Source organism: Heteronotia binoei, chromosome 8, assembly GCF_032191835.1.
Source record: "Heteronotia binoei isolate CCM8104 ecotype False Entrance Well chromosome 8, APGP_CSIRO_Hbin_v1, whole genome shotgun sequence".
NCBI lineage: Eukaryota > Metazoa > Chordata > Lepidosauria > Squamata > Gekkonidae > Heteronotia > Heteronotia binoei.
The window spans coordinates 65814800-65836437 of record NC_083230.1 but is presented as its reverse complement, the minus strand read 5'-3'; the positions used below and the strand labels follow the sequence as shown (position 1 = coordinate 65836437).

Genomic DNA, 21638 nt, shown 5'->3' with positions numbered 1-21638 from the left:
GGGGGGAACTATCCTGGAGGCACACACTTAATTGTGTAGTGCCCCAGGGAGCGGTTCTCTCCCCGATGTTATTTAACATCTATATGCGACCTCTTGCCCAGATTGCCCAAAGGTATGGGCTGGGGTGTCACCAGTATGCTGATGACACCCAGCTCTATCTACTTATGGACGGCCGACCAGTCTGCGCCCCAGAAAATCTGGACCGGGCACTACAGGCCGTGGCTGAGTGGCTCAGACTGAGTGGCCTGAGATTGAATCCTGCGAAGACAGAGGTCCTTGCCTGGGTCGTCGGGGACTGGGGGGGGGGGGTAATCCCCTTGCCAGCTTTTGACGGTGCGCCGCTGATGGCAGCGGATACGGTCAAGAGCCTGGGGGTGCTATTGGAGCCTTCCCTAAAGATGGAGGCTCAGATAGCAACCACTGCCAAGTCCGCGTTCTTTCATCTTAGACGGGCAAGGCAGTTGGCTCCCTTCCTGGACCGCGACGACCTAGCAACAGTGATCCATGCTACAGTCACCTCGAGGTTGGACTACTGCAATGCCCTCTACATGGGGCTGCCCTTGTGCCGGACTCGGAAATTGCAGCTGGTGCAGAATGCCGCGGCCCGGCTGTTATTGGGCCTCCCAAGATGGGGGCACATTCGGCCGGGTCTTCGGGCTCTGCACTGGCTCCCAATAACATACCAAGTCCGGTACAAGGTGCTGGTCATTACCTTTAAAGCCCTATATGGCCTGGGACCTGCCTACCTGAAGGACCGTCTCTCCCCACATGTTCCCCAGAGAGTACTGAGGTCTGGGACTCAAAACCTTCTCACCATCCCCGGGCCTAAGGAAGTCCATCTTAAGACAACCAGAGACAGAGCCTTTTCTATAATGGCTCCTACATGGTGGAACCAGCTGCCGGAAGAGGTGAGGGCCCTGCGGGACCTTGCTCAGTTCCGCAGGGCCTGCAAGACAACCCTCTTCCGGTTAGCCTACACCTGACTGGGAAATAAATTTAACTTATTAGACTTCTGTGAACCATACTGTATAGATCTGATGTTAAGATTTTAAGGCTTTTAGGTTTTTAAATGCTTTGACTTTTTAAATGTTTATATATGTAATAATAATCTAAATTCTGTTTTATTGATTGCTGTGAGCCGCCCTGAGCCATTTTTATGGGAAGGGCGGGATATAAGTCATAGAATAAAATAAATAAATAAATAAATAAAAATATTTCAAACTGTGAAGCTACTGAGCTGGAACTGACACTGTCAAGCTTGAGCTCAATAAGGACTGGAAGTTGCTCCCCCAGTCAGAATAAAGAGGCAGACACAAGAGTTGGGATTAACTAAGGGCCATTTTATTGAGTATCTACAACTTCTGTGGCAAGGATAAACTCTGAGTGCAGATTTAGGCAAAGCAAGTGGTGGCCCTCCAACTACCTCCTTGCCTTGTGTTGGGCAAGTCACCCTTGCCCCAGACATGAGCCATGCCACTTGGCTCACCCCTGGCCAACATGGGACACTACAGGGTAGCTCCCAACCCCCCAAGCTGTGTAACGCGTAAGGGAGAAGCCCTGCCAGAGTGGCTCCAAATGCAATTCCCATTCCCCATCCTGACCTGCAAAACCCAAAGGCGGATCCTGAGGGACTCCTTTCCCCCAAACAGGGTAGGTGCTTTCAGGTGCTCACCAAATCTGTTTTATCTCTTTCTGCACCAACCTGCCACTGTCAGGTCCAAACCTTTGCTTAGGGCTTTGCACCCACCAGGGAACCCAAAGCAGCCCGCAGCCCTTGCCACAGATCCTCCAGAAAGATGTAATTGTCCTTTTCTGATAAATGTGCAGGTCTCATGATTCCACCTCTATCCCTTGGATGTGGTACATAGTCCCCTAGTCCCCCTTGCATGGCTTTTTGCAGCTTCCAAGCCCAGTTCAGGCCCCTGGGGTCCCCAACTCCTTGCCAAGCTCAGCATGACAGAATAGTGAACCAAAAAGCATCCCTCCAGGACACCTGCTTCTGAGGAGCTCCAGGTCAATCCTGGCATGCAGCATGTGGGCATTTCCTTCATAAGGCTGAGATCACATTCATTCAAGTGGATCACCAGCACATGAGGCAAAGAACCCTTCCTCCTTCTTCCCAGAGATCTGAGGTGCTTCCACCCAAGTGGATTACCAGCTCATGAGGTGAAGGATTCTTCCATCCCTACACACAGCAGGATGAGGTATTTCCACCCAAAAGGGTCACGAGCACATGAGCTGGAGGACTCTTCCTCTCCTCAAACCACAGTGGGATGAAGCCTGACCACCAAAGGCCTTGACCTCCCAACCAATCCACTGTACTAAACTTGCTGATTTCCAACTGCAACCTGATGTGCCTCCTCCTGGCCTGGTGGGGCACCCAGAAGACCGTACTGTGGCCACAAATGGTGACTTTCCACCTCCCCTGGTGGGCCAGTGAGCATAAAAGAAACAACAGGTAAACAACAGCATACAATATCCTTACAACATCATGAGCAGGTAAACATAATAATTATAGCTTCTTGTCCTCTACTGCCCCTGGAAGTCCATCTCTGCATACCCCATCATGGCCTCCATGGAGACTGCCCCGATCCCCAAAAAAATGAGTCCCAAACTGAAAGTGACCCATCCCCAAAGTCAATTTTAGTAATAAACTCTCTCAAGAACCATCTGGTTTATGGCCAGTACATAATGAATAAATACAATAGCACTGGCAGTCTGTAAAACCATATCATATAACCATGCCCCTGACTGCTGCAGAGTTCCTGTCCTTTATTTAAAATTATGCTAGGTTTCATAAATCATCCGCAGTGTTTTTACCAAAATACTTGCTTAATGAAGCACATTTCCTTGTTCGGTAGTCAGTCGCATCCTGGCAATCTCAACATTGTTCTCCTTCTGTATGCTAACATGCTTTCACAAGCAAGCAAGAGATACGGTAATTCCCTGTGGCATCGCTCAGCTGTCACTGAGTGGGCACTGCTGGGGCATGAGGTGAATTAAGCCAGGACATGCTTTGTCTACTGAGTAATTGTACACCATTTCTAGAGTTTGCGCACCTCCAAAAAGTGTTATAAATTGTAAGAACAGTTTGACTTAATATAACTTGGTATAGTTTATAAATCAATGTCTGTCACAAAGTAACCCCACACATCCTGAGTGCGTGTGAAATCTCCAATTTAGTTTAAAGCCAATAATATGCTTAGAAAACACCTCATCAGTCTTTACCATCTAATATTTCCATACCGCCCCCTTCACACAGTCCTAGGTGCATGTAACCTGATTCAGTTGCCATAGTAATTCTGCCCCTATCAAACAGAGCTGTAGTGGCACAGTAAACTCCTACCCCCATGTCACATAATGCCTGATATGAAGCCGCTGGTGCTGACTGTACAATAAAAAATAGTCTGCCCCATTTATGGTTAAAATTAAAAGGTACAGAAAAGCTCTGTGCATCAGTAAGTTCTAGGATAGTGGCTGTCCAACTTTTCATACTTCTTGAAGGTTTAGCCAGTTCATCTTATACAATTCCAATGTCTTGTAGCTTCAAGTGCAGCAAGGCTGCTAGCCTGTGAAGCATAAGCAGCTTGCTACCCTGCTTGTAGTTGACACCTGCTACCACTTTATAAGGTAGTTGCTTTCGAGCTGAGAGGGTATATGCAAAATATTGCATCTCAGCTTGATGATTGATGAAGACTGGCCAGCTCTGTAGTTGAGCTGAAGTAGAGGCTATGCAACCATGGAAGATAAATGCTTTTAAACTGAGACAGTGTGTGCCAGCTATCACTCCTCAGTTTGATGATGGACAAAGACAGCTCTAAAACTGAGCTGAAGCAGTGCATAGAACTAGGATAAGAGTACTACTTTGAGGTCCAAAGTCAGAGAGCTAAGAAATGTTTCAAGAATTGAGCAACCAAAGCCAGGTCACCAGAAGGTAACTTTAACTTCAGCCCACAAGCAACTACATCACCAAGCTGCTGAATGCCCATTCAAAGTAACCTCAGCTGAATGGTCAAAACAGGAACCTGTGGAACTGTTCTATTGTATTCATTCTCACCATCCCTAGTTAGTTTACCAGGAAAAGTCTGCAGTGTCTGCCCCTAGTTGTTAATTGTGATTCCTTCACCACTATTGATGCCTTTGGGGATGCCATGTTAAGTTTGCTTCAAACAATACCTCTTCGTTAGGATCACACCAATGATAAATAACAGTGCACCTGCTTTCCAGCCCTCTAGAACACTTCTTCCAGCCAGAAGTCACACTTTAGCTCTGTGGCAGATATGCAGTTTGAGTCCGCATTTTTCTATTGATGCTCATGATTCTTCTACAGAATTAAGGAAAAGGAGCTTACATGGAAAGGTTACAAACTATACCAATCTAAGGACTCATTTTTCTAGTCCATCTACACCATCTTGTTGTCTTTGTTTCCAAAGCTCCACCCCCTTGACAAATGTGGCACATGCCCTTTGCAGGATATGGATGAAGCTCTGGTGCAACTACAATCCTACTAACAACTTCCTTCTCAAGTGTTCTGAAAATCTTATGTGAGATTTAAACAGTAGCCATGTAATGCAAATATTGTGAATGAGCTTCCTGGACCAGAGGCAGCATATTTGAGAAACCCTTCCGTTAAGGAAATGTATGGGCAGAAAGGAGTGGATTCCTTGGAACCTCAATCAAGTGAAGACTTTGAAAGGCCAGAGACAGCCACCATTGCAATGAACTAAATCTTAGTTTATCCTTGGGGGGCGGGGAGAATCCCTCTACAGAACCTTCTATCACTAATCCATCATGTTAGTAGCCTCACAGGAAACGTATATGGTTCCACTAGCCTGGGTCAGAGTCCCAAAACCCAGGGCAGCCTATTTTTAATGAATATTTCTTACAGGGAATCCCCAGGTCCCACTTGGAGGCATGGATCCTTGGCAGGGCCCCATGTTGTGAGCATGTCCTCTTTGAAATAAAAGTGTTCTCTTAGCAGACGTTTTCTTCCCTTGTATATTGTAACTCCTTTTGCTGCTTTAAATTTCTTTAGTATCCGCTGTGGAAATTTTTAAAGCCTCCCAAAGAAGTTCTGTGCATGCTCAAAGGAACAGTGAACGATATGAGCATAAGCAGCCACCTTATACTAAATCAGACCCTTAGTAAATCAAAGTCAGCTCAGACTGATAATTGCTCTGCAGGGTCTCCGGCAGAGGCCTTCCACATGACCTGCTGCCTGTTCCATCTCACCAGAGGTGTCAGGGATTCAACCCAGGACCCTCTGCATACCAAGCAGATGCTTTATCATTTGGCTGCATCCCCTCCCCTTCATTGGAGACATCCAGATCACAGGAGAAATCACATGAAGCTGCCTTATACTGAATCAGAGCCTTGGTCCATCCAAGACAATATTGTCTGCTCAGATCGCAGCAGTTCTTCTGGGTCTCAACAGCACAGATGGTGGACTGTATCAGGATGATTCAGAAACCCTGTACTTTTAAACAATTAGGTTTTTAAAGAGTTGGGTCTGGGTTCCTCTGCTACTAATCTGAGGAATATTGTCATAGACCTGAGGAATGAGTTGCTACAGAAGGCTTTAAAATTCTTTATCCTACAGCAGGTTAAGCAAATGTTTCTGTCTTTCAAACTTAAATCCACGAGATAAACATATGAAGTCCTATAATCCCAAGGGTTCTCAAACAGCTCCCTCTGAAATTAATTCTATCCCCAGGACTTGGCTACAGTGACCCATGCAATAGTCATTTCCAAACATGATTACTGTAACTCGCTCTATTCAGGCTTGCCCTTGCAGCTGATCTGGAAACTCCAGCTGGTGCAAAATGGTATTAACCTTTAAAGCAGGGGTGTCAAACATGCAGTTTGGGGGCCGAATCAGGCCCCCGAAGGGCTCCTATCAGGCCCCCGAGCAATTGGCTGTCTTCTGCTTCCTTCTCCCTCTCTTTTGCTTCCTTCTGCATAACAACTTATTTTGCCAGGCTTGCTCAATTGCACAGGAGCTACAGAGCAAAACCTCTATTTTCTCCATTGGCTGAGGCTCCTCCCTCGGGGAGGAAGGGAAGGAGAAATAGCTTGCTTTGCCAGACTCTCTCAATTGCACAGCAGAGCTACTGAACCAAACCACTCTTCCTTCTATTGACTGAGGCTTCCCCCCCACCCAGTCCCTGGGGAAGGAAGGAAAGAGCCAGAGCTTCCTTTGCCCAGTTCCCTGCATCCCATGGGAGAAATACAAAGAAAGCACCTTTAAGACCAATGAGTGCTAATGTTTTAAGCATGTTTCAAGTTTTTTAAAATATATATTTGTGTTTGTCTGTGTTCTTTATAAAATTTATATATCTGCTACCTAATCTTAAATAGGTACACACATGGCCCGGCCCAACATGGCTCAACCCAAACTGACATGGCCCAGCCCCTCAAGGTCTCATTTATGTCAGATCCAGCCCTCACAATAAATGAGTTTGACATCCCTGCTTTAAAGCCTTGCATGGTCTGGGACCAACATACCTGAAGGATCGCCTCTCCTCATAAATTCCCCAGAGGGCCTTGCGGTCTATAGAACAAGATCTACTGGTTGTCCCCGGCCCAAAGGATGTCCACTTAGCCTTGGACCCAAGGTAGGGCATGGTGGAACATGCTCCCACTAGAGATAAGGTGGGATTTATTACTGTTCCCAGGACCTGTAAAACAGATGTTCTGCCAGGCCTTTGGTTGAGGCAGCTGAATGTCCAATAAGACCTTAGCTTCTCCCCCCCCCCCACTTTGCTGACACTAAAGTACTATCTTATGCTGCCTAGTTTATGCAATGATCCCAGCTGGAAACCCTATGGTCTATAAATTCATACTGTTTTTATTGGTTTTAACATTATTATTTATACTGATTTCTTATGTTTTCACTTTTCTGTTGCAATCTGCCTGAGCCCACTTGTGGGGAGGGCAGAATATAAATTTGAATAATAAATAGATAAATAAATTCTGAAACAAAACAAAACATGTAAAGCAGTCAGTCATATGTACAAGAGTCAAAATGCTACTGGGGTTTCTCAGGCTGTTGACCTTTTGCATTTTCTTCCTTTCATTTTGCCTCCAGCTTCCTTACCATTTTACTGCTTTCTCTTCTATGGCCAGCCATGGCATTTATGAACCAACTGTTAATTATCAGTTTTTGTTTGGGGAGGACAGAAGAATTAAGTACTGCTTTTCACTTAGGCAAAGCCGTACTCTTTTTTATTTTTGTGATTGTTACAGTAGTTCTATTAGAAAATTACAAACATGTGAACAAAAATTTAGTAGTGTCTTTGTCTACAAAGTAAAAAGCAGTTCTGAATTTCCTCCCTCCCTCACCCAAATATGAAATAATACCTAACAATTGACTCATTTATGCTGCAGTCAGCTGTACACAAAACAATTTATTAGAAAGTGCAGTAACAATCCTTATATCCTCTACTAATTAAAGTGGAATCAATGACATAAAAATAGTTTTAGGTTAACCAAGTCAGATTAACAAACCATTATACGTGCATTTCTCTGTTTGGAATCGTTCAAAAGACTCAAAACATACCAAAGATCTATACCATGTAAACTTGGATTCATATAGTTTCAGTTTGTCTCAGCATCATGCACAGGAAAAAAAATTCTAATCCTTCCACTTCTGCTGTATTAGCATTTCAAAAGAAAAAAAAAAGATCCTTCAAAAATAATTTTTTCCCTTAAAATGCTAATAGAAAAGCAGGAAGAGTTTGCTTATTGAATGTGAGTGCAGGTTGAATGGTTAAAACTCCCCCTTCCTTACATGGCCCAAAGGCATGCACTGGCCTGCAATTTGCATTTTTTAGACAAACACAGGAGATGTGTGATCTTTGGCTCATCTCTTTTTGCCCTAAGTGGTAGATCAGTGATGAGATGCAGCAGTTGTGGAAGGCATGAATCCCCAAATGATTTACAACACTGTCTGTGCCCGGGGACCCAATAGAGATCAAAAGACTCTTAATCATGTCAACAGGAACTGTGACATAAATGAGCCAGAGTTTACCATCAGACGCATGAACTACATTCATTTGGGGTGAGGGTGTATACAAAAACGGGTGCAAACAGAAGTAGAGAGTAATTACAAAGAGAAGCCAGAGGGTCCAGAATTCCAAAACACACTGTGTTACATAAAATTGCAAACACAAAAGAAAACAAAATTACAGTGGGTGTGGACCACTTACAAATGGGGATGAATTGGCAAAGCAAGAGGAATGATATATATGAAGCTTTAAGATGGGCCATTTACTTTCTGTAATAAGTTAACAACACAGCTCCTCTCCCCACAGAGCCAACTGAGGGTGGGGGTTCCCTTTGCTCCCCTGGAAGGCAATGAGGGGGTGGAGGTGTTGAGGGTGATAGAGCAATCATTTGCATCATACCTTGTGGTGAGTCTGTGGCTGAAGAGTGGTTTTATGCTCCCACAAGTTTAATACATTCATGGATTTTGTCTCTTGTCTTTCTAGGTGATGGTGTTGCAGTTCCATCAAAGTTTAATATTATAGAAAGACAGACAGAGATTATGGCATCACTAGACAGTAACTCTAGATCAAATCTTAGTGCCTTTGAAAATGGAGGTAAAGATATTTGCACTATTAAAATTCTTTTAACTGACAATGAAGTGAATATCTCTGTAAGCATGCACTATGTTGTTAAAAATACAATCCCTCTACTGTGTTTATTTGATCAATATTAGTTATAGGCTGCCTTTCTCAGAGACTAAAGGCAGACTGCACAGTATAAGCCATTGATGTCAATATAATGGAACATCCAGTAACCAATATAATAAGGATTGTGGAAATTACAACCTAGTAAAAATCTGGAACAAAGCTTAAATAAAGCATGAACATTAACACAGGAAGTGGGAACATGGCTTTTAAAACAACAGGGAGGGACGGTGGCTCAGTGGTAGAGCATCTGCTTGGGAAGCAGAAGGTCCCAGGTTCAATCCCTGGCATCTCCAAAAAAGGGTCCAGGCAAATAGGTGTGAAAAACCTCAGCTTGAGACCCTGGAGAGCTGCTGCCAGTCTGAGAAGACAATACTGACTTTGATGGACCAAGTGTCTGATTCAGTATAAGGCAGCTTCATATGTTCATATGTTCAATGCAGAAATTATACAATAGGATAGTACTATACACATGCCCTGACATAAATGGCCCAGTCCAATCTTGTCATATCTTGGAAGTTAAGCAGGGTTGGCCCTGGTTAATATTTGGATGGGAGACTACCAAAGAAGTCCAGGATAGCTATGCAGGGGCAGGTAATTGAAACTAAGTAGGATGGAATGTAAAAAATAAATAAATCCCTTTCCTTATTACAGTGGTGGAAACCACAGGGGGAAAAGCCCCTGAAAGCTGCAGGTAGTGTCAGTTATTACTGGAGAATAATAATGTCTATTATTTGACATTTCTTTAGCTGCAAAAACTAAGTCTATAAGATTCTGCCGAGATGTAATGTCTGTGTTCAAAACAGATAGGTATGTAAGTCTTCCCTAATAAATAACTGAAAGCACTTTTGGCTTTTCCCCACTCTGGATATGCGATTGTCCACAATGTACTTGGTGACATCAACTCCATGACAGCTCAGTTTGTGGAAGTAAGGCATTTGATTAATGTTATTAAGGAGGTAAGCAGACTGATATGGAACTCTGCTTCTTTGCTAGAGGAGATATAGCTTCTTTGTTTGTTCTAATACTGGCACATATTTTGGCAGGTTTTGATCCAGTCACATAGGCTAAAATGACCATAGAGACCTAGAAGAACACTCTTTTAGACAAGCAGTCTGCCACTGTGTCTACAAGAGAAGCATTCCAACATTATCCTAAGTCACTATATGCAGAGATTAGAATAATAGAATCACAAAGTTGGAAGGTGCCATATAGGCCATCTAGTCCAACTCCCTGCTCAATGCAAGATTAGCCTAAAGCAAGGGGGTCAAACATGTGGCGGGGGGGGGGGCAAATCAGGCCCCCAGAGGGTTCCTATCAGGCCTGAGCAACTGGCTGTCATCTGCTTTCTTCTCACTCTCTCTCTTGCTTCCTTCTGCATAACAGCTTGCTTTGCAAGGCTTGCTCAATTTCACAGGAACTACAGAGGAAAACCTTTATTTTTTCCATTGGCTGAGGGAAGAAGGGAGAAGGAATAGCTTGCTTTGCCAGGTCCTCTCAATTGCACAGCAGAGCAAGCCTGTCTTCCTTCTGTTGGCTGAGGCTCCTCCCCCTTCTGGTCCCCTGGGGAAGGAAGACAAGAGCCAGAGCTTGCTTTGCCCAATTCCCTGGATTGCATGGGAGTGATACAAAAAGAGCACCATTAAGATCCATGAGTACTAACATTTTAAGCATGTTTTAAACTTTTTAAAAGAAAATCTTTAATTGTGTTTCTTTGTGTCCTTTATAAAGTTTATATCTCTGCTACCTAATCTTAAATAGGTACACACATGGCCTGGCCTGACATGACCCAGCCCGATATGGCCCAGCCCGACAAGGTCTCATTATGTCAGATCCGGCCCTCATAACAAATGAATTCGACACCCCTGGCCTACAGCATCCCTGACAAGTGTTTGTCCAGCTGTTGCTTAAAGACTGACAGGGGGAGCTCACCACCTTCCTAGGTAGCTGATTCCACTGTTGAATAATTCTTATTGTAAAAAGTTTTTCCTACTATCCAGCCAGTACCTTCCTGCCCTTAAGTAAACCCATTATTGTGTGTCCTCTCTTCTGTGCCCCGTGGCACAGAGTGGTAAAACAGCAGTGCTGTAATCTGAACTCTCTGCTCATGACCTGAGTTCAATTCCAGAAGAAGCTGGATTCAGGTAGCCGGCCCAAGGTTGACTCAGCCTTCCATCCTTCTGAGGTCAGTAAAATGAGTACCCAGCTTGCTGGGGGGAAAGTGTAAAAGACTGGGGAAGGCAATGGCAAACCACCCCGTAAAAAGTCTGCCATGAAAACGTAGTGAAAGCAATGTCACCCCAGAGTCGGAAACGACTGGTGCTCGCCCAGGGGACCTTTCCTTTCCCTCTTCTTCTGCCATCAGGAACAGCTCCCTGATCTTCTCTAAGTAACAGCCCTTCAAGTACTTAAAGAGAGCTATCATGAGAGCCCTTCAGGTACTTAAAGAGAGCTATCCCCCCACCCTTAACCTCCTCTTCTCCAGACTGAACATTCCTAAGTCCCTCAGCCTTTCCTCATAGAGCTTGGTCTCCATGCTCCTCCGATCATCCTCATTGCTCTCCTTTGCACCCATTCCACATCTTCCAGGCATCCAGAACAGCATACAATTCTCCAGGTGCAGCCTGACCAATGCAGTGTACAGCAGAATTCATAGGGTGGAACCATTGGAATTTGCTAGTTCCAATAACTTTGGTTCTTTTGCATTTTTAAAATGTCCGTTCCTCTTTATGATCATGAAAAAATATGCTAAAAGCATGCATCTTGACATAAACATTGGGAGCACTCCACTTTTATTGTCCTTGTGATGTTTTATGTCTCTCTGCAGGAGGTGATTGTTATTTGCCACAAAGAAGTATATTTGTTAGAGGGATACAAAGTAAAGTGATCAATGGAGAAAAAGGATTTACCATGCTGAAGTGTTCTAGCATTAAAGGTGCTGATTTCTCATATTTTTAAAATGAAAAAAAAAAATGGAAAATATGTGTTAGATTCCACTAAACAAAAAGACCTGCACATGGAAGGGGGAGAGGTAATTTTTGCTGATTCCTCTGTCTCACAGCAGCCTACCAACTCTCCCCTTACGCCTCTCCTCAGGGTCCCCCATACCTCAGGAACAGCATTTTGGGTTGTTGCTGGAAGCCCTATGGCAGGGAAGTTATGCTTCCATGGCACAGAAGTCCTTCCATGTGTAGAAATTGCAGATGAGATCCAACCCATTATATTTGCTTCCTTTTGCAATATGAATATTTGGGCAAGACTGCTGTGTGATTTGTCTCCACCAGTGCCAGAGTCTTCAACTGTACTGTTGGGTTTTTGAAAATTTTATAAGAATTGATAACAAGCTTATGTGGACACCAAAGAGAGTAGAATATGCTATAGCTAAGTGTTAATTTTTATAATTAACACTTAGCTATAGCATATTCTACTCTCTTTGGTGTCCACATAAGCTTGTTATCAATTTTGATATAGCAGGATCATCCAGTTAATTACGCTGATCATTTCTACTGTCCTGTGATATAACAAACCATTTCAGTTTCCCAAAGGCCCAGTTAAGGTGTGGTGCACTGAGCAACTTGTCAGCTGAATTCTGTACTACATAGCAGGCCCCTTTCATAGCACATTTAAATGCATGAAGTCATCAGTTGGATGTTTGACATAGTGCTGTTTGTCACAACAAGTAATCCCCAAAGGACTTCTGTATCAACTTAAGTAGCTGTGTTTGACAGCACAGTATTCCCTCAAGTTCAGTCCTTCAAAAATATCTTGTGCAGTTCAGCAAGTGAAAAGGTGTTAAGGGGAATCAGGCACATACAGGAATATCCAGTCTGATGTGCTAGGTTCCAAATAATTCCTTTCTTTAATATGTTATCTATATAGTTGAAATGTCCCTTCCTTATTTGGGTGAGTTGCTGTTTCCAGTGGCTTCAGTCGCAACATCTTTTGACAGAACATAGGGACTGTGCAGCTGGGGCATTTCCATGTTGTGTGATGTCTCTAAGCTGGTTTGCGTGCTCACTTATTTTAGTATGATACATATATGTGGAATAGGTGAGCAAACAAGGTGACATGAGAAGCCTTGCAAATTAGGGCCAAAGTATATATATTATACAGCAGAACTACTCTTAGACCGCCAAACATTTTTATTTTTACTTAGAAGCAGTCAAGGGGAGGCTCTGAATTTGTTCACAGCAGTGGTTCTGAGGGAGAAAGTTTTAAATCCTTTCTCTATTTCCCACTTTAAACCACTGAGTTGGATCCAGACAACTTAGTCATTCCATTTCACCTAATTCCCCACCCACTAATGCAGTCCCAATTGTACATGCCTTTTGTCCAGCAGATCTCATGACCCCAAGCATAGCCTTTTTGATGGCCAAAGGGGGCCATCGCTTCCCTTTTTCTCCAACTGAGAGTACTAAAGCTACTGTAATTTCCGGTAGGGGGTTTGGGGAACCCTTATTTTCCCACACAGTGACCAAAAGTAGCTTTGAGAAAGGGAAGATGTAGATCAGGAAAAGTATCCTTAACTATTCTCTTAGAATTAAATAGCAGGACTCCTTTGTTTTCTTTAGCTACAAGCCATGCTGAAGGAATAAAGAAGCATCATTTTAAAGGAGTGAGGAAAAAGAAATGGATGTCTGAGGAACCCAAAAGCCTGTCTACCCCATTAATTGGAAAAGGTATTTTTAGAAAAATATCAATAGGTTAAAAAATGGCTTGAGTAAATAATTCACCTGGCTGTGGTTTATCATTAGAGGCAACTCATTAAAAGGAAAAGCTGTATTACTTGTATCTTGTTCATTCCCATATGTGTTGAGCACTGAGTACCTAGGATAATGTTGATTCTTATATTATTTCTTGCAGCAATACATACTTCAAACCCTAAAGGTAAAGGGAATTGCCATCAAAATGATCAAAGCAAGAATGCTGAGAATACTTCTTATGTTCCTTCTCAGAGAGCCAGTGGGAGAAGCATTTCCTTGAATTCTGCAGTGGCTGGAAGGTCACCAAATCTTACCTATGATAAAGTTGGTGCCACCAAGGAGTCAAAGATGAATCTACCTGCAGGTAGGCACCTAGTTTCTTTTGATTTCTTCTCAATGTAGTATGTGAAAACTTATTAATGTGTTTGATCCTATGACTCCAAATAAGCTAAAAGCCTTGCCCTGATGGGGAAAGTCTTTCTTCTGCAGAGCCATGCTCCTTGCATCAGAACAAGGCTATTCACTTAGTGGAAAGGAGTTGGTAGAGCTAATCCAATGGTATTATGTACTATTACATGAAATTAAAATGTACTAGAACATTGGGGTGAATCCTACCCCATTCTACCACTCCACTGAACAAACTCTGAAGCATTCTTCCAATTTAAGTGGCTCTTCTAACTACAGAAGAGCTCATTAAAATAGAATAAGGTTGGATCATAAAATCATAGAATCACAGAATCTTAGAGTTGGAAAGGACCTCCATGGTCATCCAGTCCAACCCTCTGCACAAGGCAGGAGACTCGCAAATACCTTTTCCTACATTCACAGAATCTTCATTGCTGTCAGATGGCCATCTAGCCTCTGTTTATCATTGTCTTGCTTTACAAAATTCTTTGTTACAATTCTGTTTTAACATGCTTTAAGTAAATCATGAAATACAGTCATTAAACCCAGTGCCAGATAGCCTTATCAGGGTAACCCTACCACTAAAAAATCTGTTGTTTTTTTGCTCTATTATATTTATAGATCGTCAAATCCCCACAATTGTGGGGTTCTAGGCAATGTACATCATAAAACCAGTAATAACATAAAACAAGACTAAAAACATTCAATACATTAAGTTTAAAACCAAGTGGTAAGCTTTAACTTCTCTCCTGATTCCAGCCCATGGGAAATTAATCAGTCATGGAGGTGATGAGCTAGGGAGGGTGCCAGCCATGATATAAACTGTTGCTGTCTTCAACCAAATGCCTAATGGAACATCTCTGCCTTACAGGTCCCATGAAATTGCATAAGATCCCGCAGGGCCCTGATGTTGCTTGGCAGAGAGTTCCACCAGGTTGGGGCCAGGACTGAGAAAGCCCTGGCCCTGGTCAGGGATAGCTGGGTATCCATAGGGCCTGGGATCACCAGTAAATTGTTATCTGACTATCATAGCACCCTTCTGGGGGTGTATCAGAGAAAGTGGTCCTATGGATATATTAGTCCCGACCACTCAAGGCCTTAAAGGTCTAAAACAGAGCCTTGAACTTGATTTGGTGCTCCACTGGAAGCCAGTGCAGCTGGAGCAGCACAGGTCTAATATGCACAGTCTGTGGTGTACCTGTCAGGACATGTGTCACCACATTCTGAATCAGTTGGACCTTCTGGGTCAGTCTCAAGGGCAAGCCAGCATACAGCAAGTTACAGTAGTCTAGCCTGGAGGTGACCATTGCATGGATTACTGTGACTAAATTGGGACGTGACAGGAAAGGGGCCAGCTGTCAAGCTTGGTGAAGGTGGAAAATGCCACCTTGGCTGTTATGTGTGACCTGGCCCTCAATATTTAAGGAGGCATCCAGAGTCACACCCAAGCTCCTGACAGACTGTGTCAGTATTAGAGGTCCCCAATAAAGAACAGGTAATCTGGACCCCAATCCTGAAGCTCCACCTCCCTGCCATAGAACCTCCATCTTTGTTGGATTCAGTTTCAGCCTGCTCTTTCTTAACCTCCAAGCCCAAGGCCAGATTTTGTGGGGCAGCATCCAGGTGGCCATCCAATAGCAAATACAGCTTGGTGTCATCAGTATACTGATGGCACCTGAAACACCATGCCAGCTGGGTGAGGGGGTGCTTATAGATGTTAAATAACATTGGGGAATGTAGTGCCCCCTGAGGGACTCCACATGCTTAGGGGTATCTGGAGGATTATTAAATGTTTTAATAGATTTGCTACATATGTATTGAAGAACATTTTGAGGTAGTCTCTGTTGTTTTTACTGTGCACAGTTTCACAGGAACATGCCTAGTAACAAGTGTGAGCTGTGGCAACTATACTTGTGGCTACATTTGTAATTTTTTCCTATCCTCATTTTTAAGTCTTGATGCACCAGTCTGGTTATGCGATCTTGTTCTGATCATCCTCTGTTTCTACCCACACTTGCTAAGCAGCGTACACATTATATGAGTGTGCTTCAGTCATCTTTCGCAGGAGTTTGTTAAGAATGATTAAGTTTGCCAGTTTCATGTACTTTATATAGTTGTTTTTCTAAAGCAACAACAGTACTTGCAGGATTAAGGCAAGGCCTGACTGAAGGACAAAAGAAGGCCTGGATAAAGTCTGGTCTGAGAAAGGCACCAGGGCTAAGCCAAGCTCGGGGTCAGGACCCAGGAGTTGTCAATAGCTGGAAGATCAAGCAGACCTGAGCTGATTTATCATATGGGGTGGGTAAACCTCAGAGTTTAAAATACAGGTCCAAATCAAGGGATCCAGTAGAACATGGGCAGAATGGGATATTTAATTCCATGGAAGTGTGAGTTTGAAGTCAAGACAGGGATGGGCATGAATTGAATTATGAACCAAAATCTGTCATGAACCAAGTTTAGTTCATATTTCACAAATCTGGATTCATGCCATCCTGCTCTCAAGCCCCACAAACCTTCCAGTGGGTTTGTGTAGTTTGTGTCAGCAGATGCGAGCCATTTCAGCGATCCCTCTTGCTCTCCCCTGCTTGGAAGTGGGGGTGGGGGTGAAAGGGATCACTGAAATGGCTTGCAAAAGCCATTTAAAGGGAATATTAGTTTTAAATTGCTTTTGCAGACAGGCACCACAGCCAAGAGCAGGCCAAGTGGCAAGTTCACGTATAAGTAGTTAACTCACCACTTGGACTTCACTTGCACACAGCGCCCATTTGCAAAAGCCATTTAAAAGGAATGTTCCCCTTAAATGACTTTTGCCCCCACTTCCATTCTGCTGGCCTCAGGGAACTGCTGCCACCAGAAAGGAGGGAGAGAAGACCCACAAACCAAACCATTTCATAAACCAGGGAAGGTTTATCCCAGTTCATGGGATCTCACAGAATGAACCTGCATTTTCCTAGTTCATGCCCATCCCTGGGGTAGAGAGTGAGAGCCTTGTGTACAGACCCAGGAGTACTGAATAGAACTGCAAGTCGTGCTATGGCCATAAATCACAGTCATGAGTTCTGGTCCTTCTCTCTTTATCCTGAACCAGAGAAGTTTGATCTGAGGTGGTCTTTTTCAAAGGATTTTCAGTTGTAGCTCCAACACTCTTGAGTGGGCTACCACTGGAGGCTAGATCTATCCATTCCCTATTTCTTCTGCTTTGAGTCCCCTAGTGAGGAAAGGTAGCCTATAAATGTATTAATTAATGAATAAATAACTGTCAAGAAGAGCTGGAAGGAGTATTGAGGGCTTGCACATGAAGCACAGGGTATGTTTAGCTAGGAAAATCCCATCAGGCCATCTCCAATGTAAGCTTTTTTTGTTCCAGTTAATAGCAAAATATTTTTTCATTTTATATGTAATAAGGCTCTGAATGTGATTAATTCTGTGCTTTTTATGTTCTGTGATGACTTTAAGAAGAAGCAACTGTATTGTGTGTTTGCATATACTGTATCTGTGCCATTATATCATATTGGTCTCAGTGTCTGATGTTTCAAGATTCTTAGAAAATATCACATTCTATGTTTTTAATGTAAAAGAATCAATACCCCAAGCATAGCAAAAATGGTTTTCTACAACAGACAATGAGCACCTTTGAAGCTATATCTCTTCACAGGAACAGAAAAACATGTACAAACTGTTTCCCCCCCCATGAAAACAGCAATAAAATTCTAGTTATGATCACCCTCTGAATAAAAATAGTATTTTCCCCTATTGCCTGCCATGTTAGCCATGTTTGCCAGGATTTTAAAGGGGGGAAATACATATTGTTAAAAGTGTGTTTGCAAGGTTATAATTTATTAAACAAATGTACAGTTCTAATTTTGTGAAAACAATTTGTTGGTTATTTATTTTAACACCTACCCTAACTTGGATGCCCCAAGCTAGCCAGATCTCATCAGATCTCAGAAGCTAAGCACAGTCTGCCTTATTTAATATTTGGATGGGAGATCCCTGAGGAAGTCCAGGGTTGCAATGCAGAGGCAGGCAATGACAAAACCACTATGGATGTGTCTTGCCCTGAAAACCCCATGAGGAGTCTTTGTTAAGTCAACTGCTGCTTAACAGCATTTTTCACCACCACCCTGTTAATACACATTTTCACTTCAAAGAATTAATCCTGCAGATATATAACCATTTTCTAATTAATACCTACAATCCAACAGATTTGTTTTCCCCTGATGTTTTTGCCCCATCTGTTTTTTGCATAATTCTGCCCAGGTGGCATAGTGTGTTTGAGCACTGCAACTGATTGTTTACATTTAACAAATATATTTTTCTCTGAGTTCAGATATTTTTCAAAGTGATTTGCAATTCTTGTCATGTCAGGTAATATCATAGCTGACAGCATGTACATTGTGTTTTTTTTAACTAGAATGGCAGAAGGAAAAGTACAGATGAAAATGTAAAGCAAGCTGTATTTTTCTTTACAGAGAAATGTACATCAGCATATAATTCACTATCTTGGAGAAAAAGAAGCCCACACACTAAAGTATACACAAAAGCTGAAAAAATGCATTCAGGTATTTTAGGTGTTATATTACTAATTATATTGTACTGTTTTAGACAGAAAAAATACTTGAATGTAGTGAAGGTTTCACAGAGGTAATTTGGTATTGTGTAGATAATTTTTGTTTTGTATATTGTTGGCGGATAGGAGGGGAGAACATGGGAAGTGTTAGAGCCGATGCTTTTGTCCCCCAGACTACTCTGGATAAGGAGCCAAACCCTCAGACCTGAGATCTACTTGCAAATAAATTTTGTTCCAGCATCTTTCCTTACTTAGACAAACTGGATCAAGGTAAGGGCTCTTTTTGAGTCTTGACTCTCATGTGATACCTGAACTTGGAGGTAGATCCAAATTCCTTTTTCTGTCCACTCAAATGTTGGCTGCATAGGAGGTTATCACTTTTCATCTCTGCTAGATAAGGATCAAGGAGATAGGCCATGAAAGAATTATCCCCTTTCACTACTCCTGTTGGTTCTAACTGATGCTTCCATCATATCAACATCAGGGACTTCCCTTTCATTCCACTGAGCTCATACACCTTCCCATGCTTTTCTGTTTGGCTCCTGGGAAGCTTCACTTTTGACTTCTAGAATGCTATTCCATATGTTTCCATAGTAATTGGTATTTTGTGCACCCTTCCCCCCATTGGTACAATCCATATTTACCATACAATTCTTAGATTTGTCTAACAGGGAATTATCACAAGATGTATATGGCTGCTTTATGGTTTGTAGTGGTCAGATAAGCTGAACCAGCACTCCAGAATCACAAGGAAAATAAGTGTGATAATTTCCTGACTAGCCAGTGTCCAGATGCCATCATGTAGTAACCTGATAAAAAGGTGGGGGAAAGCCCCTTCCTTTATCTTGTTTTGTTTTTGTCTAATTTTTTATGGCTACAAGTATGGTCAGATTTCACTTTTGTAACTGGAGGGTGAGCATAAAATCTGTTTGGGAAACTATATAAATCAGCAATTGATAAAAGAACATTCTGGTTAAATAACTGGTTTTTCTCTTGAAATAAATAAGAGTTTTAACTGAAACAGCCACACACAATAGAACATATATTCTGATTAATGGTACTTTCTCCTGGGTCCTCTGTGTACACTATGACTACTGTACAGAATCATATAGATGAGGGTTAGGGTTGCAAGCGAGTGAGTGAGTGGAGGAAGGGGTGAGCAGTTGGGCAGTATGGGAGTCATGTAGGCAGGTGGGTCATTGACAGTGGGCCATTGCAGCTGCCCTGAGCCCTGGCAGCTTCCTCAATTCAATGTGTGCTGATACCAGGCATGATACAGATATTCTTCATAATTATCCACACTACTCTAGCATCATTAAAAGTGCTTTGCAGCTTCATTCAGAGTTCATTACAGTAAACTGAACAGCATTATTCAGCGTGCTCTTTTGTGTAATAATATATTTCAGCAGACTTTGGGTGGTTGCTGTACTGACTAGTGCTTCAAAGAGTTTTCTGATCAGTAGCCACCAGTGCCTATAAGTGGGAGGAAAAAGAAAGTTTATGAAGTACCCTATGAACATTTGGGAATAATTTCTCTTCAGCAGTGAATGTTACTTTCTACTGGGCCTAACACACATAAGATTGGGATTCACATATTCAAATAGTAAAGCTAGTATAGAACTTATATTAATGGATGCTTATTTGGAAATAAGGTTCCCTGAAATCAGTGGGTCTCAGTTTCAAGTAAATGTGCTTAGATAGGGGTACTAGAATATGTATCCAGCCTTACTGAAATTCCATTCACTATGGGAAACAACAACCACTTCATTCTAGAGCAGTCCTGTTATTCCAGATGGTACCAATGTGATTCAGCAAGATTAGTGTGTTACCTTGTAAACCATTAAGCACTGGCAGCCATAATTAGTTACTATATTTAGCTGTAATTAGTAGTAACTATTGCTGTTCCTGCCCTTCTTTAAACCCCACTTTCAAAACTAATTATGGTTGCCAGAGTATAATGGTTTATAAGTGACTGCACAAATCTTGTTGAATCACATAAGGTCCCATTCACTAATTCTAATGCTGCTCCAGTAAGCTTAATAGAACTACTCTTACTAGTATTTCTGGTTTTAAATTGTCATCAATGTAATTGGTTTAACGAAGGAAGCCTAGTATGGAGCACCTTGATTATCTGGTTTCCTGCCACCATCAGAATCACCTGTTGTACTCAGTGCAGGTGAGAGGATGTTCATGGCTGCAGTTGGACCAGTGGGCCCTTGCCTGCTGTCCTAGTACTGCTGCCCATAGCCCTTCCATTTTCTTGTGAGCTGGCTGGTTGTGGATTAGCCTCTGGACTAGAGGGAAGAGGTCTGTCCTCTGCTCTGCCCCAGCTGACCTATTGACCTTGCCTAGTTGAAAAAGGCCTAAGGCAGGCCAACTCTCAGTGGCTTCTTGCAGCTAAAGATGGTGCAAAAGAAGCAAGAGCAGAAGAGTCAGAAGCAGCAGCATAGAAGAATAATTTTGGGAGGTTGGAGGCAGCCAAAATCTCTGATATGAAATTGTTAATGCCGTCCAGTTGTCATCAGAGCCATTGATTAACTAACGAAGCATAATGTGGAATACCTTAAGACAGTAGCTTTCCCCTTTTTGTGTGCCAATTACATTTACATCAAACTCTCAAACTTGTATGTGTGTTAATTTCAGAGCCTAGAAGAAATGGAAGCAGATAAAAAAGGAGGTTTGAAGGAGAGGAAAGATAAGAAAAGAAGTGATATGATGTTCTTCTTATAGTTTACCATCAAAAAAGGGGAAAATGCTAATTCAAAGACCATGGTTATATTAACCTGAAGAGCCAGAGATGATAAGAATAAATTGCAGAATGTGCAGAGCTGGTAAAACATATACATTAAAATATGTAAATGAGGCATGTTTCTGAATGAGTTCATTTCTAATGAAGGTCAGTACTGCTTAGAAGTTTAACTGTTTCAGATACTTAATAGTGCTATAAAGCAGGGGTGGCCAACGGTAGCTCTCCAGATGTTTTTGCCTACAACTCCCATCAGCCCCAGCCATTGACCATGCTGGCTGAGGCTGATGGGAGTTGTAGGCAAAAACATCTGGAGAGCTACTGTTGGCCACCCCTGCTATAAAGACTGGACATAAATCTATTTTAAATAAAACATTTGTAGAAGACCCCCCCTTCAATCCACTTCAGAGTATAGTACTAATAAGATTTTAAACATAGTAATTTGTTCTCCTGCTATATTTTGAAACAAAAGCTTACTTTCCCTTTTTCTATGAGTTACACTGAATGTTGTCATACATAGATGC

General features: G+C 42.5%; 1 protein-coding gene across 1 annotated transcript in view; it reads left to right on the top strand.

The window, feature by feature from the left end:
* The window catches only part of C8H12orf50 (chromosome 8 C12orf50 homolog), a 39032-nt gene extending 17806 nt beyond the window's left edge, over positions 1-21226 (top strand). Inside the window, exons 7-12 of the mRNA XM_060244419.1 lie at positions 8490-8600; positions 11518-11625; positions 13262-13369; positions 13554-13757; positions 18271-18360; positions 21012-21226. Of these exons, the coding sequence (XP_060100402.1) occupies positions 8490-8600; positions 11518-11625; positions 13262-13369; positions 13554-13757; positions 18271-18360; positions 21012-21037 (647 nt within the window). The 3' untranslated portion in view covers positions 21038-21226. The remainder of the gene's footprint in view (positions 1-8489; positions 8601-11517; positions 11626-13261; positions 13370-13553; positions 13758-18270; positions 18361-21011) is intronic.
* Positions 21227-21638: the final 412 nt, after the last annotated feature.